At 33.2% G+C, this 17,312-nt stretch overlaps 1 protein-coding gene across 1 annotated transcript; it reads right to left on the reverse strand.

Moving 5' to 3' along the window:
* Window positions 1-4,465: 4,465 nt before the first annotated feature.
* LOC143253933 (coiled-coil-helix-coiled-coil-helix domain-containing protein 2-like) lies at window positions 4,466-11,004 on the reverse strand. The gene is made up of 4 exons (XM_076508546.1): window positions 10,740-11,004; window positions 9,144-9,309; window positions 6,731-6,956; window positions 4,466-5,239 (listed from the first exon to the last, which is right to left on the reverse strand). The coding sequence occupies exons 1-4, from the start codon at window positions 10,778-10,780 to the stop codon at window positions 5,223-5,225; spliced, it is 450 nt and encodes a 149-aa protein (XP_076364661.1). The 5' UTR covers window positions 10,781-11,004; the 3' UTR covers window positions 4,466-5,222.
* Between the last annotated feature and the right edge of the window lie 6,308 nt (window positions 11,005-17,312).

Here is a 17,312-nt window from a genome sequence, read left to right on the forward strand (position 1 = left end):
GCACTGCAAACCTTCAACGACACGTTGTCAGCGGTAAGTTTACGGAGTTACTACAGTTAAAAATCTGGGGTTCGATTACCCGCGGTGGACAAAACGAAAATAGCCCAGTGTATATGTGTGTGTGTGTGTGTGTGTAATTCTAAGCTAAAATCAAACAAAATAATTATTTTATGAAGCGGTAGCACCCCTAGTGGGATTAAATGTGTTTATATAAATTATTAAGTGATCTTTTGATCGCAAGACATGTCTTAAACATTATACATTGCAAACACAGAATAAGTTATAATCCAGATATTTATTATATTATCGTGTGTGTGTTTCTATAACAACAAGACAAAATAAATAAAGTATTTACCACGGTTACTTTTATATTTTTTAGAGAGGTCGCTCTTCCTAATTCTTTGATAATTCGCTCGTGGGTGATTTTAATTTAAACTCACAACATTACGTAAACGTTTCTTAGCATATCTTTTTAACTATTGGTTACATTTAGAAACGCACCCTAAAGAGAAAGTAAATACCAGAACCTGAAGTCGTACATTTACAAAAAACTTTAAATCAACACTCTTAATTGCTATGCCATTATAATGTTTTGTACTTCTAAATGTAACAAATGTTTTCTGTTTAAATTAATAATAATGTTCAAGATCAGGTGTTTGATGATAAAAAATCGCTTTTTCTTAACATCCATCAGAAATCTGAAAACACAAAAATTCATTACCTGGAAGAAATAAGCGAATAACTTATAATAGTGACTTCACGTTTGTTTCGACACGAGATAAACTCAATTTCAACATGGTGAAAGTAGCAGAGAAATTACATTCTGTAAACAAAATTGTAGTTAAGTATTTCAACATGGTGAAAGTAGCAGAGAAATTACATTCTGTAAACAAAATTGTAGTTAAGCGTATGCAAGATGTTAGTGTCTTTAGGACAGTGAATTAGGCGTGGCCTAGTAATTAGCTTAGTGGGATGCGGATCGGAAGGTTCAAGATTCGAGCACGGTATACTTATGAACATGCTCTTCAGGTGGAAAGGTTTGTTCGTAACAACTATGATAGCCCCTTCTTTCGGCTAAGATTATCCGTGAAGACAGTAGGTGCTGTTGACTTATTGACTTCCTCTCTCTCTCTCTCGGGTTCGAATACCGATCGCAACAAACATGCTCGCTCTTTCAGCTGTGGGGGCATTATAATGTTACGGTCAATCCCATTATTCGTTGGTAAAAGAGTAGCACAAGAGTTGGCGGTGGGTAGTGATGACTAGCTGCCTTCTCTCTAGTCTTACACTGCTAAATTAGGGACGGCTAGTACAGATAGTCCTCGAGTAGCTTTGTGCGAAATTCAAAAAACAAACAATTTCTCTCTCTTTTCTTTTTTTTTCTTCTGATCATGAGATTATAGAGTACAAACAAGAGGCGGACTGACCATAGATAGCACCACCTGATCTCAAGTGAAAGAAAAAAGGAGCATATAAAAGCAACGTAATACTTAAGTCTGTAAAACTACTGCCAATTATTAATAGACAATAAATATTCTCAACGAGTATACATCGTTATGACCTGGCTTCTAAATCAATAGGGTGTGGTTCGTACACAATAACCGATCCGTCTGTTACATTAAGTCTGTATTACCTATGTTGACCTCCCCTCTATCGTACATTTTCATTGGTGAAAGAGTTGTTTAAAGGTTTGCAGTGGGTCGTGTTGACAAACTCCTTTCACCGTAGTCTATCGCTACTAAATTAAGGGCAGCTAGCAGAGGTAGCCCTAAAGTAGTTTTGCATGGAATTCAACAAAAATTAACAAACATTTTGCGTTTCTGGCAGCTGCACACCAGGTTATAAATTGCAAGACTTTCAATACACGTGTAGGTGGTAGTTATTATTATCTCTCTGTCCGAGTGCGCTGAAGTGTTACAATACCAGTGCTAGAAATAGTTCATACCTTTTGTTTAGTCCCCGTATGTTTACTGAATGTGACAAATACAGAACGTGCTTCTGTATTTACGAGATGTAATGTTTAGGCCATATTTAAATCAACATTTAATTACAAATGTTCATAAATTACTTATCAACTGTTAAAAAGCTACGTAAAATACTGCAAGATATTTTTTTACTTTAATGTTTCTCTTTGTTTTCCTAGCAAGAGAATACAATAAAAAAATATTCTCAAGATTTGAGTCTTGCAACTGTTGCCATCTATTGCCAAACAAATGAACAACTTTGAGTTATAAAGTTCATCATGGAAATTCTAAAAAAGATATACTTTTTCATTGTTTTTTGCAGCACTATAAAAACTGCAGATATAAATTTAGCAATGATACAAGAATAATATATTCATTTCTATTTTATCTCATGAACTCTCTTGAATCAAGAGGGCGCGCGGTAGCATCTCAAATCTCACAACCAAGGGTAGCATCAGTTTTGCCAACACTGGTTGAAAACAAAAAAACCCTTCGCCTAAACAAAATGTTATATCGATTTATTACTTACTTCGGTATGTTATAATACCTTATAGTTGTCAAGAGTATAAATTAACCTTCTTTACTTTAAAAAAGTAAAATTTTCTAACAGCAATCATGTAAAAGTTCCAAGTTAAGAAACGATGAAAAACAACGTTTGTGCTTGATTTAAAAAAAAAAAAACAGCCACACATGATCGCCATAACTTTATATCCTCCATGATTTCACCACAATTTTTATATGTAATCCAGTATTTAACCTCCAGATCCTTCACTATGGAAACAAACGTGTGCCAGGTGTACTTTGTGCTCAATCATTCGATCGTATTTACTTTTCTTTTTACAAAGCTCTAAGTCATATACAGAATTTGGTTGTACAAAATTCATAAACCTTCACTATATTCTCAAACAATTCTCCATGAAAATCTCCAGATGCAGTTTGGCATTTTACTTCTTGAACTTATGCGATAAAATAGTCAATAGCTATAGTAAATCATCAAGAACTGCATCAGTCAGTAACCAGCTATGTTTATTATCACTATAGTTGGTTTGTTTAGAATTAAGCACAGAGCTACACAATGGGCTACCTGTGCTCTGCCAACTACAGATATCAAAACCCAGTTTCTAGCGATGTGTGTCTGCAGATATGCCGCTGTGCCACTGGGGGGCAAAAGATAAGGGAACGAGACTGCATACGTTGTAGACATTACTTACTCAAACTATAATCCTTAATCTGACTTCACCAAATAAACTTTAAGTACAGTATGGGTCCAAAATAGACATTTACAACTTTTTAAATTTTTAATTTTGTTTGTACCGGCATGGCCAAGCGTGTTAAGGCGTGCGACTCGTAATCTGAGGGTCGCGGGTTCGCATCCCCGTCGCGCCAAACATGCTTGCCCTCCCAGCCGTGGGGGCGTTATAATGTGACGGTCAATCCTACTATTCGTTGGTAAAAAAATAGTCCAAGAGTTGGTGGTGGGTGGTGATGACTAACTGCCTTCCCTCTAGTCTTACACTGCTAAATTAGGGACGGCTAGCACAGATAGCCTTCGAGTAGCTTTGTGCGAAATTCCAAAAAACAAACCTTTACTCTTTTAGGGTTTTTTTTTCATTTGCATAACTTATGACTCGGTTTAACAAAAATATTTTTTCATTGTATGCCGGGTATCATAACCACGGCGAACCCGCATGCGATATTTTTTTGAATTAAAACAAAGATATAATTCACAGGTTGTAAATTAAAACTATAACAAGTTTTTAGAAGAATGCAGGACGACATAGTAATTAGTTATTATTACCTAAAGGAAATATATCGTAATAAAATATTTCTGAATTTTTCAAGCTGCGATTTCCTACAAAAATATTTTACCTGCCGAAGCTATAGAGAGTTCGTTTAAAGTTTCATATAATTTCATCCAGTAATTTGTTCATATTTTGTTTTGCAAAGCAATAAGCCAAACAACATTCGAACGCATGAGTTGATTTCGCACTTGGTTCTCAATTAACAACTATATTAGTCAGATTTTCTACTGTTTCTTCACCTATCTCGTTTTTTGTTTTTAAAAGATAGAAAGTTTAGCCGATAGATGTCACCAATTTATCTTGCGTAGTTGTTTCTCTTTTAAGTAAAAAATGCAAAAATTACTACTCAAATCAAATTAGTATGAAAAATGTCGTAGATAATTCAGTGTGTACATATTCTCTTCATTAGCTCGCCCTTTCAGTCGTGGGAGCGTTATAATGTGACGGTCAATCCCACTATTCGTTGGCAAGAGAGTAGGTAAACATTTGGCAATGGGTGATAATGACTAGCTGCCTTCCTGTTAATCTTTCGCTGCTAAATTAGGGGCAGCTAGCACAGACAGCCCTCATGTAGCTTTGCAAGAAAAAACGCTTGTACTTGTTTTTCAAAGTTGACTGTACAAACCTTATAAAACCAATTAATAATAACTATTTTTTATTTCCAAAGTATACAAATAGAGAAAGAAATGTGTCGAAACGTGTTTTGCAAACCTATACTTTTATTAATCACAATGCAAGTTCTCAACAGTTTTATGATACACAAAAAAGTGCCCTGTTTCTAAATCACAAGATCAGGTTTATTTTATGAACTAATTAAATCTGTCTAGTTTTATTTGTATTTAAAAGTCAGCTTTATATTTAACCTACAAAAAACTCTTTAGTTTTCATTCTGCATTTTTCATAAATGCCATAAAGTGTACTGAACATTTAACATTACATCATACTTAACACAACAGAATGTCGATTTTATACCTCTGTATTGTTTGTTTGTTTAGAAGTAAACACAAAGCCACACAATGGGCTATCTGTGCTCTGCCCACCACAGGTATCAAAACCGAGTTTTTAGCATCACAAGTCAGCAGACATACTGCTGTGCCACTGGGGAGCCATAACTCCGTATTTTGTAAAAATTAGTAAAACTTCTTTAATTCCTTTTACATATCAAAAGCATCGTGCGTGTTACTTATTTAACTATATGCTTTAATAACTGCAAATATACATTTCTCTGAAGTCAGGAAAGAATTTAATAAAAATATATCTTGTCTTTTCATCAGAATAATCTCCCTACAAATATCGCTACATTACAATTCAAGGTGTGTACACTAGAAATACTACATTTACATCTTCTACAATGTGGAACCACGTTTATAGAGAGAGCATCCTTCATATTTGGGTTTTTCTGACAGCACAAGGTTCTGAATGTCACCCATCTTTCATCTTCTTTGTCATTTGTTACTCATGCTGATGCAATTCCTGAAACAAAAGAGAATGTTCTTAAGTACCGTTTGTGAACTGAAAATATAATCAAACAAAATAAGATACCTATAGACAGATATTTTACTTCTAAAAAGTCATTCTTTAATAGCTGTATAAAGTACATTACCTAAGATGTCCACGTGCAATGTCATTTGGCAACAATGTGCCATTATTCAATTTCTGTAGTGGATACTAGTGTATAGAAGACATATTAATGCTAGAAATAAACGACCTTATAACACCAAGATGTTATTTAATTATACTCTTGACCATTTCACGTCTTCACTAAAACACAAACCAAAATTGACAGTACAAAGCTTCAAGTGGTTTAAGTAATAACTTATGTTCAAATCTATAAAGTGTATTAGTAGAGTGTCAAGTTTTTATTGTTGAAAGAAAACTCCTGTTAAAGTAATTAACTAATACCTACAATAAACAAAAATTCTATAAAGATTACAGAGTGGAATCAGAAAAAGAAGGGATAAAAATAAAATATTATCATAGGTGTCATCCTTTGTCTATACTCCTCTGTGATCACAGCTTATTTGAATTTTGGTGAGTATATGTATAGAGAATAGTGTTTATGTCATGCATTGCTTGTCCCTGATTAATTACAAAATGGTTTTCAACTGTACTTTGACAATGTTGTTTATATGGAACGTCAATATGTTCTATCTTCACAGAGTACACTGACACTGATAGAAAATTCAGGAAGCTCTCTTCAAACAACTACAGCTACAGATGGATAGTATGACACCTATAATATTTTATTTTTATCATCCTTGATAAAACTACCATTTACTTCAGGTAATTGTTTCAACAGCGCTTTTCTTTCAACAATAAACTTTACTGATTAATATGTCAAAAACACATTGTAATAAATGTACATTGTAGATTTAAATAGAAGTTATTTATTTAAACCATCTGAAGCTTTGTATTGTCATTTTTTATTTGTGTTTTAGCAAGCACTCATGAAGAAGTGAAACGGTTGACTGTTTGATTAAACAAGAACATTTTGGTGTTACAAGGTTGTTTATTTCTAGTATTAACAGTGAAAGTACGTCAGTTTTGTTGTCGTATCCCAGATATCCTTCTTATTTTGTGATTATGTTTACAAACACACTTTTAGCTTATCTTAAACAATTTTAAATATTTTTCCAGAATATAACAATAATGGTGTTATTCTTGACTTTGATTCAATCTAAATGCCATAAGAATGAACAAATATTGTTATCTGTTAAATAATTCTAAGCAAAAATCAATCAATTTATACAATAGAATTGTGATCTAAGTACACAATACCTTGTAAAGAGCATTTTGCAAAAAATTGTCAAAGTTGTGTGACATTTCAAACCAAATTAAAAAAGAAAGACAACATGTATAGATTTAAAACTTGTCTGTATGAACACACAAGTTATTTTAAAAAGCTTTATAGGAATTGTTTTTAATGATGTATATAATCCTCTCATGGTCAGTTTGTGTACCCACCTCTTTGTTGTCTACACTGTTGTAAAACCTCCCTAAAACCTTCACAGAGAGTAAGGTCTTGGTGGTTCTGAGTGCAGTCTAGAAACTGTTTTAGTTCTAACTGACAAAGCCCAGAATCTTGGTTTGGTTGCTGTGGTTGTTGTATTGGTTGTGGTTGTTGCTGAGCTGGCTCAGATGACTGACTTCCTCCAAAAGCCCCAGTAAGGGCATGGCCAACTGTGTGTCCCTTAAAGTTAAAAAAAAAAGAAGAAACCAAAATGTTAGCTTAATAAATTCCACTACACCATTTTGTTATTTGTTTTAAGAGTTACTAAATCCATACTTTCTGTCTACCTGTACTTTTACAAATATAAGTTTGGGTTGCTATGTTTTATGCATACAGTGTACCCGTGTCAAACATTAGCCTATTTTCCTAAGTAAAGAAAAGAAACTGACAGTTGAGCACATTTTAGTAAGTAAAAACCATAGGATTTTGTACTAAATTTGTCAGAAACTTTGTGACAATACAATGATTGTCCATTTTCAAACTTAAATCTTCCTACTAACAAAAACATTAGGACATACAAAAGATTAGGGAAATACAAGGCCATTTGATCAGTGATGTTGAGACCATTTGGGCTATCAACCCCCCCCCCCCCCAAAAAAAAAACAACAACACAAAATACAATGAACTAAAACAAAATTCTTCATGTCAGTGCATCTGTTCAATGAATATTTTAAACAAAATAAACCTTAAAATGTTTGCAGTTCCATAATAAATTAAGTATAAAGATAAAACAAACTAAACATTTAAGATGTGCCTAGGATAGTCAGTGTCAAAACTTGCATGCCACAAGACAATTTAGCTTTGAAACAATTTTCCATTACCTGCCAGTGTGTTACATGATCCATAGCTAAAAGTTTGTCATGACCTATTGGTGTGGCACATGGCAGCAAACATGTTAAGCAAACACTGTCTCCTCAGGAAGATCATTCTTTAAGTTGACTTTATTTTCATATGTAAACATAAATCTAGATATAGAATTTCAAACCTCGAAATATGTGTTATCTTCATTGTTCACATTCCAAACAAACAGACCCTCAGTAGGTCTATTATTATTAGAACCATAACAAACTTTCATGTGTGCATTAAACTCAAGTTATTTTACAGTCTTGAAAACTAAGTTCACAATTTAGTCTTTTAATAAGTCAAAACGTTCTAAAAACCATGTGTCATTCTACAAATTTGTTTGTTCGAAAAAGCACAAAGCCACACAATGGGTTACCCGTGCTCTACCCAGCACGATATCAAAACCCAGTTTTAAGTCTGTAGACATTGGGAGCTTATAAACTTGTAACAGCATTTTGAAATTAAAACTGCTAATAGTCATATGCTTAAGTAAAGCATGTTTAATTTGTACCAGTATTATTCATAAGGCAGCATTAAATACATTCACTGTTTTGATCACATTTGTTTTAGAACTATATGAAATACAACAGATTTAAACATGGACTCACATTTGGATTCTACGTAACAACAGTAAATAACCTCAGTCTCTACCTTCCTTTTTATCATCTTTTACACACTATCTTATTACCACAGTTTACTTCCTTGTTCCTTCCTTTTGTGTCTCACATTATCTTCCATCTGACTTTGTTACTATGACATTAATCATGACAAAAAACTTCTGTTTATGATTAGTTGGTTACACAGGTCTCAAGCACCATAACTCTCAAATAGTTTTACTGTAAAACAATTTTTAATTAGTGAGGGAAAGAAAGAAGTTGATAAAACTTAGTTTTGTTGAAATGCAACACTGTTAGAACCTACCAAATAGAGCTTTCTTGTAAAGTATCAAACAACAACTTTGGATGTCTTAGTCAGGTCTGGTGCAGGTTTATTATGAGGCCTTTGAAATCTTTGATCAGTTTTACAGAAAGCATGAAAAGAACACTACATTTTTTCAAAAATTGTGCAATGAACTGTTAAAAAACAACAATTCTGTAATACATTACTGAAAGATTTTAGAGACTGTGGTGTGCAACTCCTGTGCCCATCCCTAGTTTGGCACTGGCCTTGGTGAGTATTACTGTTTAATCATATACCTGAGGATAGTGTTACAATTTGTTTTTAATTAAATTAGATAAGGGGGAATATGCAGGTTCTGAACTTTATACTTTACCAATACTGTCAATAAGTTGTCCTTCCTTTGTATGCATATCCAAGAAAGAGAGGTTTTAGGGCCTAATGATTTGGAGGAGTTGTACATACATTTATAATGTCTCACCTCTCAAGATACAAATTGTTGTACAGCTATTCAAGATAAATGTATTATTTAATGCCTTTCAAGATATGCTGTATTGTGTGTGTGTGTATGTGTGTGTATACATACATACACACAAACAAAAAGCAAGATGAACATAGTTAACTCACCACTGCTGAACCAACAGCTACACCAGCAGCCGTACTTGCCATCTGAGCAAACAACCCTGGCTGCTGTGGTTGTGAAACTGTCATTTGACTAGGTTGTTGAGGAGCTGGTACTGCTTGATGTTGCTGAGGTGTTGTAGAAGGTGCTTGATTTCTTGAAACTGAAGAGCTGTAAATGTAGTTTAACTCATCAGACATGTGGTAAGACTGTTCATATTTGTAACACCAATTTCATTCCTTCTTAGCAAAAGTTAGAAAAATTCAATAAACTTGTACACTTATTAACACAAACCACAACATAATTAAACTAGCATTAAGTAAGCTATCCATTCTTACAGTCCTTCTTGGGAAGACAATAGTTGACATTTCCTAAGGTAGCCAGTCAACCCTTCATTATAAAGTTATAAATCCAATAACACATCACAATATTCAGCCAGCTCAAAAGATGTAGGTTAACTGACACAATAAGACAGCAATCAAATATAACCTTCATAATATTTACAATAATAAAATAGAATCAATAAACTTAAATATAATAAACATGCCTAAGAATAGTTATTTAAAGAACACAAAACATTAGAGTAAACCTTACTTTTATATGGACCATATGAATTTATATCCTACTCTAATCATATAATATATCTTATTATTAAAGTTTAAACAGGGAACTTAATTTCATTAACAAAAATTTAATGTTAAAATTCTTAGCAGCATCATTAATGATGGTAACCTTAAAAGTAATCCTGTTTATGATTTAAAAAAACAGACAAACAGAACCTGGAAGTGTATTACTGAAATAAAACAGATTATCACGTGATAAGATTGACAAGTCGTAAGTATATGTCCAGCTCCAACGATAATGGGATGGTCCAAGTATATACAAGCCTGCCATGTTGTGTAGCTTACATGATCATAGTACTAGTTCAGCACCATCTCAGTTATCAAAGAAACCATGACAACAAAACAATTACTAAAATACTCCAAACTGGCTAAGTTTATAATAAACATTAAGTTGTGCACATAGGCCTAAAATTACTCTTGACCAAAATCATCTTGGTTTCATTATTGTTACATTGCACACACTTCAACACAGCTGTACAGAATTATATGAATCTCGTATATCGTTCAACTTAATTATCATTACTTTATACTGACGGCGGACTCAGTTTTAGTTATCTTGCCAAATTACTGCATGTTAAAATTGTAAACAACTGGTGCATTCGAAAAACTCCCTCTGCTCGTATGAAAAAGGTTAATTTCTACGTATCAACTTTGTCTTCTAGTTACTAATAATATAAGTATGTATCTCAGAACGGCTGGTATAGGTATCAACACGTTTTACTAATAAAGCAGAGAAAAACGTTCTGACCTTCCCAGGTCATCTTCATGTTAACAGCCGTTCTAAGATACAAGTTTATTTCAAGTAGGTTACTCGTCATCAGTAGTACAATTAGTTTTAGAGTATAGCAATTCACCTTCTTCCATGCTTTGTAGAACAAATATCCGACTTAAATAGATTAATTTTTTCCCAGATAATTTTAATTTTCTCATGTGTTCTATGTTTCCTGAAGCGGTTATGTATTAAAGCTGTTACCTTACCTAGGGGGGCCTGATGATGTCGAACGTCCCCTGCGCGGCATGCTTACAACAAAAAATTAGTTCACTCCTCAGTAGAGATTAATATTATAAAGTATATAGTTTATTTACAGTTATTTAACTTATGTTTTTCACTCTACACGATTACCATGTAAACAGTACATAGTGAAGAACTGTGCTATCTGCAGCTTTTAAGCTTATCCAAATTAACTTACGTAACCGCTCTAACCTTTTCGATAATTCTAGAACCGATTACGCAATCAAGAAAAGCACGTGATATTAGAAATATATATATTTGTGCATGTTACCAGTACGTTTTGTTTTCAATTTCTTTCTAACAGAAGAATAATATTTAACATATTTGTAAAACCAAATGCAGATCCTTTTGGTTTTTAATATCTAAACCTAGGAATTTTAATTTCGATATAAATAATGGAAATTTAACAGAGAGTTGACTTTCCAAACATACCCGCTAGATGGCTGATTGTTGCGTTACTCGCTCACGTGACATCCTACATAAATATATAGATGTTGTGTAAGCATATTTGTTTTTTTCACCAACAAAAACAAAGCACATATTAATATACTTCTCAAAAAGTTATTTCTATTCACACACAAGCACTACTGCACCGGAGTATTTCTCAAGCCACACATAATGTGTCCATATACTGCATTTAGCAACTAATATATGCACACACATTGAGTGGTAATGTTAGCTTGTTTGTTTTTTTAAAGAGAATGTATACCTGCTTCACAAACGAGAAGTGTCCTTCCTTTAGGCACAAAGAAATTCATAAGGAAGAGAGGGAGAATTATAGTGATAGCCTACTTTTATAATCAGGGAAAAACTTTAGTGTGGTATCCCTATCCCATAAGTCTTCAGGTTACACACTTAAATCAACAATTTACATACATTTCTAAGCCCGCCTGTAAAGCCAGTTTGACTAGAAATCCACTCATAAATTTACACACTAAAACTGCAATACATAACTTTACCTAACTAAATGGATTAGTACATATCTATTAATGTCATAATTACGTGTAAAACAACTACACAAACATTTAGCCAAATCACATATATCTGGCTAAAGATATATTTTAAACTAGTTAGGAAAAGGCGAAATTAGTAGCTGTTTCAGCCACTTCATAGTCATAATTAGAAATCCTACTTAAGATTTAGCTGTTCTAGAAACACATAGTTTTTTTTTCTTAAAGAAAATATAGGGTAATTGTAACCTAAAGTTCGTTCGTTGATAATGGAAGAAAGAAGCTCTGAAGTGTACTCAGGGTTAAGATCCTTTGTTCTTCTTAACGAATTGGGAGATTTCTCTGGAACAGTATAACTGAGACAAACACGTGAATATATGCATCACTTGTATTAGCTTCTGGCCCGGCATGGCCAGGTGGTTAAGGCACCTCGATTCGTAATCCGAGGGTCGCGGGCTCGAATCCCCATCACATCAAACATGCTTGCCCTCTCAGCCGTAAGGGCGTTATGTTGTGACGGTCAATCCCACTATTCGTTGGTAAAAGAATAGTCCAAGAGTTGACGGTGGGTGGTGATGACCAGCTGCTTTCCTTCTAGTCTTACACTACCAAATTAGGGACGGCTAGCGCAGATGGCCCTCATGTAGCTTTGCGCGAAATTCCAAACAAATCAAATCTATTAACTTTAATTGTTTTAATCTTATTTCGTTAAGCATTGAAACTTACTTTGTAATGTCAGCTATGATTTGTGTTACTGTGATATCAAATATTGGTTAATCATATTGTTATGATTATGTTGTTCTAAAACAAGAACGAGATTGTGATTGACCAGACATTTTATTAACCATTGTTTATTTGTTTTTAATTTTACGCAAAGCTACACGAGGGCTATCTGCACTAGCCATCCCTAATTTAGCAGTGTAAGACAAAAGGGAAGGTAGCTAGTCATCACCACCCACTACCAACTCTTGGGCTACTCTTTTACCAAAGAACAGTGGGATCGGCCGTTACCATTACATTATAACGCCCTCACGGCTGAAAGGGCGAGTATGTTTGGTGTGACAAGGATTCGAACCTCGGATTAAGAGTTGAGTGCCTTAACTACCTGATCATACCGGGCCAGAGGACTGTGTGAAAGTCCATAAAGCTCTTCAAGTAATAGTTTATTTACGGTGAAATATCACCGTTTGAAATATCAAACTGATTTTTATGTGTTCACCAAGTAACTCATATTTTACTTTTTCTTTAACATTACCCTTTTAAAAGTATTATTTATAATATTTGTTTTTATTTTGTGTAATTGTTTACAGTTATATGTTCATTATAAATATTATTTTGCATTATCATCTTAATATGTGAATTTGAAACTACCCAATATATTCTAAGTTTGTCGAGCCTTGTGAGGTATTATTGATCTTATGGCTGAAAATGCCCTTAACGGCGGCAATATTGAAAATCTGTTTTTAATACTCGTGTGGGCAGAGCACAGTTAGCCTATTATTTAGCTTTATGTTTAACAACAAGCAATCTAAACCAGACTTTATATGTTAAAAACAGTGTATTTAGTTAAATGTACTCCTTACCGGGTTGAATTTTGGTTATGGTCTGTGCAAGCCGTTTGTTTTGAATCGAACTATTTTGCCAACTTTCTCTCCACTTGACCACTTCGTTCCCTCGTACTTAGTGTTGGATTTCTCAATAGGCGCAGATCTAGAGTAACACATTTTGAAGACGAAAACTTTTCAGGATAATGATAAAGAAAATAACAAATACCAAATATAAAAGATCTATAGACTTTTTTTTTTTTAATTGCACGTTATAATATATATATATAGTTAATAAACTAAGAATCGGCAATAAGTTTAGTGCCTATGAATGACAAAGTGATATACCCTTCTCTGCTTGTACTCCTGATTTTTCTTATTTCAAAAACTGGCAGCTTTGGCATTGTTTACAAAGGTTTACATAGATTTGAAATGGCATGGCTTAAATATTTGTAATATATCTTAACATAACGTTTTGGGACACATGGAACATATTGGTCCTTCTCGGCTGTTCCACTGTCTAAACTAAATTTTTAAAAATCCTACCCTTATAATTCATATACTTATCAGGTTTGTTTCTTAGATTCACTTAAGTTTACTGTCCGTACAATATCCGAAGGCAACCCATTCTAAAGAGCAACCACTATTAGAAAAATGAAACTGTTTCAGTTAAAGATTACTCCTACTCTGCCAAAATTTATATTTGTATTCCTTAGCCTTACCGTTCTTACTGTTAAATATGAAAAAATGTATCAACACTATCAAATCCCTTTACAATCTTAAACACCTTAATTAACCAGATCTCCTCTAACTCTTCTTTCCTCAAGAGAAAACTATTTGAGAGATTTCATCCTCTCCTCGTATGACATACCCTCCACCACAGGCACTATTCGCGTAACCCTTCTCTGAATAATTTCTAACAATTCAGTGTCTTTCTTAGGGTAAGAAACCCGAGAGTACACACAGTGTGGTAAACGTGGCCTAACTAGTGATATGTGCACAGAAAGTATAACTTATTTTGATCTGTATTTAATATTTCTGTAAATACAACCTAAAATACTATTTATCTTACCTCTAGCATCAACACATTACTTGGATGGCTTAAGAGACTGATCGATTATTACACCAAAATCCATTTTCTACTTAACACTGCTAATGTTATTCCCTTCTAACTTATGTATATAATGAAAATTATGATAACCCACATGCATTATCTTGCGCTTATTATAATTAAAAACCTATCTGTCGTTTATTTGCCTAACTCATTAACTGATCAAAATTATTTCGTAGATCAGCAGCATTCTTTTCATAGCTAGCAACACCCAAGACCTTCATATCATCTGGAAAGTTATTTATTGACTATTTCTTCATCTATGTCATTCACATAAATATAAAAAAATGCAAAGGTCCCATAACTGAGCACTAAGGTATCTCACTTGTCACATTAGTTCACGTTAACTGAGCTCCGTTTGTAACAAACCTCTGCTTTTTTCCATCCAGCCACTCTTCTATCCAACTTGTTAACTTATCCCCCACACCTATAGAGACAATTTTTTTACCATCCTCTTATGTAACAACTTTTAATTTTTTTCTAAAATCCAGATACAGCAAATCTATGCTTTTATCCTTATTTACATAAACAATAACATTTTCAAGGAATGTCGAAAAATTTATAAAGCAATATTTTCCGTCAATGAAATCATGTTGACTATCCAATAACATTCTTAAGTTTGTTAAATGACTTTACAGAGTATCTTTCAACAGACTTTCAAAAAATTTTCTCAGAGTTAATGTAAGGTATCATATGTGAAAAATTACTAGGACAAATTTTATCATCTCCTTCGAATAAAGGGGTTACATTAGCTAATTTCCAATTCTTTTACAAGGACTGACAAAAAATAGTAGTAAATGGCTCACATATTCGATCTTTAATTTCCCTCAAAATCCCGAGGAAGTATTATCTGGTCGAGGAGATTTATTGTTTTTTAAACTTCCCAAGTTTTTATTAACCAGTTTAGAATTAATGGAGTTATCTTGTTCTAACTCGGTTTCATTTATTAATTGCTCAGGGTGTGGGGTACTACATAACTCTTCATTAGCAAAAACCAAAGAAAAAACTAAACTTAATAACCTACCCATCTCATAACCATCAGATCCTACTTTTCCTTCACCAGCATTCACGAGTTCTGCCCCTTGTTATAACATTTTATTTGGCCTAAATGTTTAATAGCGATAGATAAATGAGCGACAGTTTGGGAAGCTACCAGATATTTGGATTAGTTGGGCTGTTTTCCATAAAATTAGAAATTAAGAATTTTCTGCATTTGAAGTTATATATTACACAACAGAAAATGTAAAGATTACTCAAAGTAATGGTATTAATGAGACACTTAATACTAAGATAAGTAATAAAATGTCTACTAGAGGGCGATTCTCACTAAATTGGGAGGAAATTTTAATTATTTGTAAACTGATACCGTTGTTTAATAGGAGTTGTCTGTGTCCCTTGGAAATTTTTAAATTTTTTTACTAAGCTAAGTTTAAAATAAACGTTTGCCTGCCTCCCAGGTCTTTAAGATGTAACTCACTATGATAATCGAAGAATCGAGTTAACGATAATGCTATATTCATTGCTATTGGGCATAACAGGAAGTTACACATTTCGTACTATTTCAGAGACGTTAATTTAGTGAAATACGTCGTTTATAAATACCGAATTAGTACCTTCTTTTTCTTCCGTCCATTTTATTTTAACTTTGAAAAAGTGTAAACATATATGGCATTTGAAAAACAACTGGTTTTCGAAACGTGAGGAATGTAAAATTATGTAAGACTTAAAGGTTAGATTTTTTATACGTTTTTTTTACAATGTTATATATTAGTTATTAAATTTATTATATATGTTAAGCCTACTAAAATTTACTTAAAACGTTTTTGTATCAACTTCGAACAATTTCATGACCAAGTTGTGTTGCTATCATTTTACATAAGTAATCAACATCAAAAGTACAAGTTCTGATACCTGAGAAACAGTAATCACAAGCGTAAAATCAGGGTATTTACCCTGTTACGTGTAATGTTCATCATTTACTTTCTACCACCAAGCTAATTATAGATTTCTTCGATAAAAGAACAGACACTCTTATGTAATGTTAAAGTGATTATTACAGTTAACTTGGTTCTGAATCTGTTAATTCAAATTTTTTGTGGTTTCTGTAGTTAGCTGTGAAGAGTTGAATGAGCTTTAACTTTTTTTGTTATAGAAACAGAGAAATGTGGTACAATGGGTTTTCAGTAGAGATTCTAGTTTTTGTAAAAGTTACAAGCTAATTTGCAATGCAAGATTAAGAATTCTTTAGACCCTGGGCAGAGAGTGTTTTTGTTTCTGCTGTTCCTTCATTGTGCACATCCAAATTTACGATATATATGTTAAGAGTTACCCCTATTTTAGAGCAGTACAGTGACATGTATCTCAAGACAGCTGCTATGGGTATTAAAACTTTTATTAAAATAAAGTACAGAACAATGTTTTGACCTTCTTAGGTCATTTTTTAGGCTAACATCACGAAGTAGAGTGACATCTACTGTTTGCATTTCTCAAAGGACAGTGGGGTTGTGACACCTTCAATGAGATTCGTTTTTCTTTTAAATTATGGTTAAGAAAATATGCCTGAAATGCATTTTTCATTATTTTTCAATGTAATTATAATAGAGTTTTGAGTGGGTCTGGGTGCTAAAGCTCTGCTGTTAATCTGAGTTAAGTACTTTATAACCAGCTTTGGCTGATAAAGTTTACATGTCATCATTCTGTGGTTATACCAGTACTTATGTAATACATAGGTACTGTAACATTGTGTAGCAAGTATATTAAGTTTGTGTTTGGTTATTGTTGAGACTCATAGTTAACTTATTATTTAAAGAGTTTTTTTATTGGTCACAAAACAATGCTAGGGTGGAATGTGGTTGGTTATTGTTGAGACTCATAGTTAACTTGTTAGTTTAATAAGTTTTTCATTGTCACAAATCAACAGTATCAACAGTACTG

Source organism: Tachypleus tridentatus, chromosome 6, assembly GCF_004210375.1.
Source record: "Tachypleus tridentatus isolate NWPU-2018 chromosome 6, ASM421037v1, whole genome shotgun sequence".
NCBI lineage: Eukaryota > Metazoa > Arthropoda > Merostomata > Xiphosura > Limulidae > Tachypleus > Tachypleus tridentatus.

What these genes read in the sequence shown, in the direction of transcription:
- LOC143253933 (XM_076508546.1), bottom strand. Translation starts at nt 10,780, where the DNA reads ATGCCGCGCAGGGGACGTTCGACATCATCAGGCCCCCCTAG. An exon ending in ACATCATCAGGCCCCCCTAG is followed by an intron (nt 9,310 to 10,739) that starts GTAAGGTAACAG and finishes CTACATTTACAG; the next exon opens with CTCTTCAGTTTCAAGAAATC. An exon ending in TAGCTGTTGGTTCAGCAGTG is followed by an intron (nt 6,957 to 9,143) that starts GTGAGTTAACTA and finishes TTTAACTTTAAG; the next exon opens with GGACACACAGTTGGCCATGC.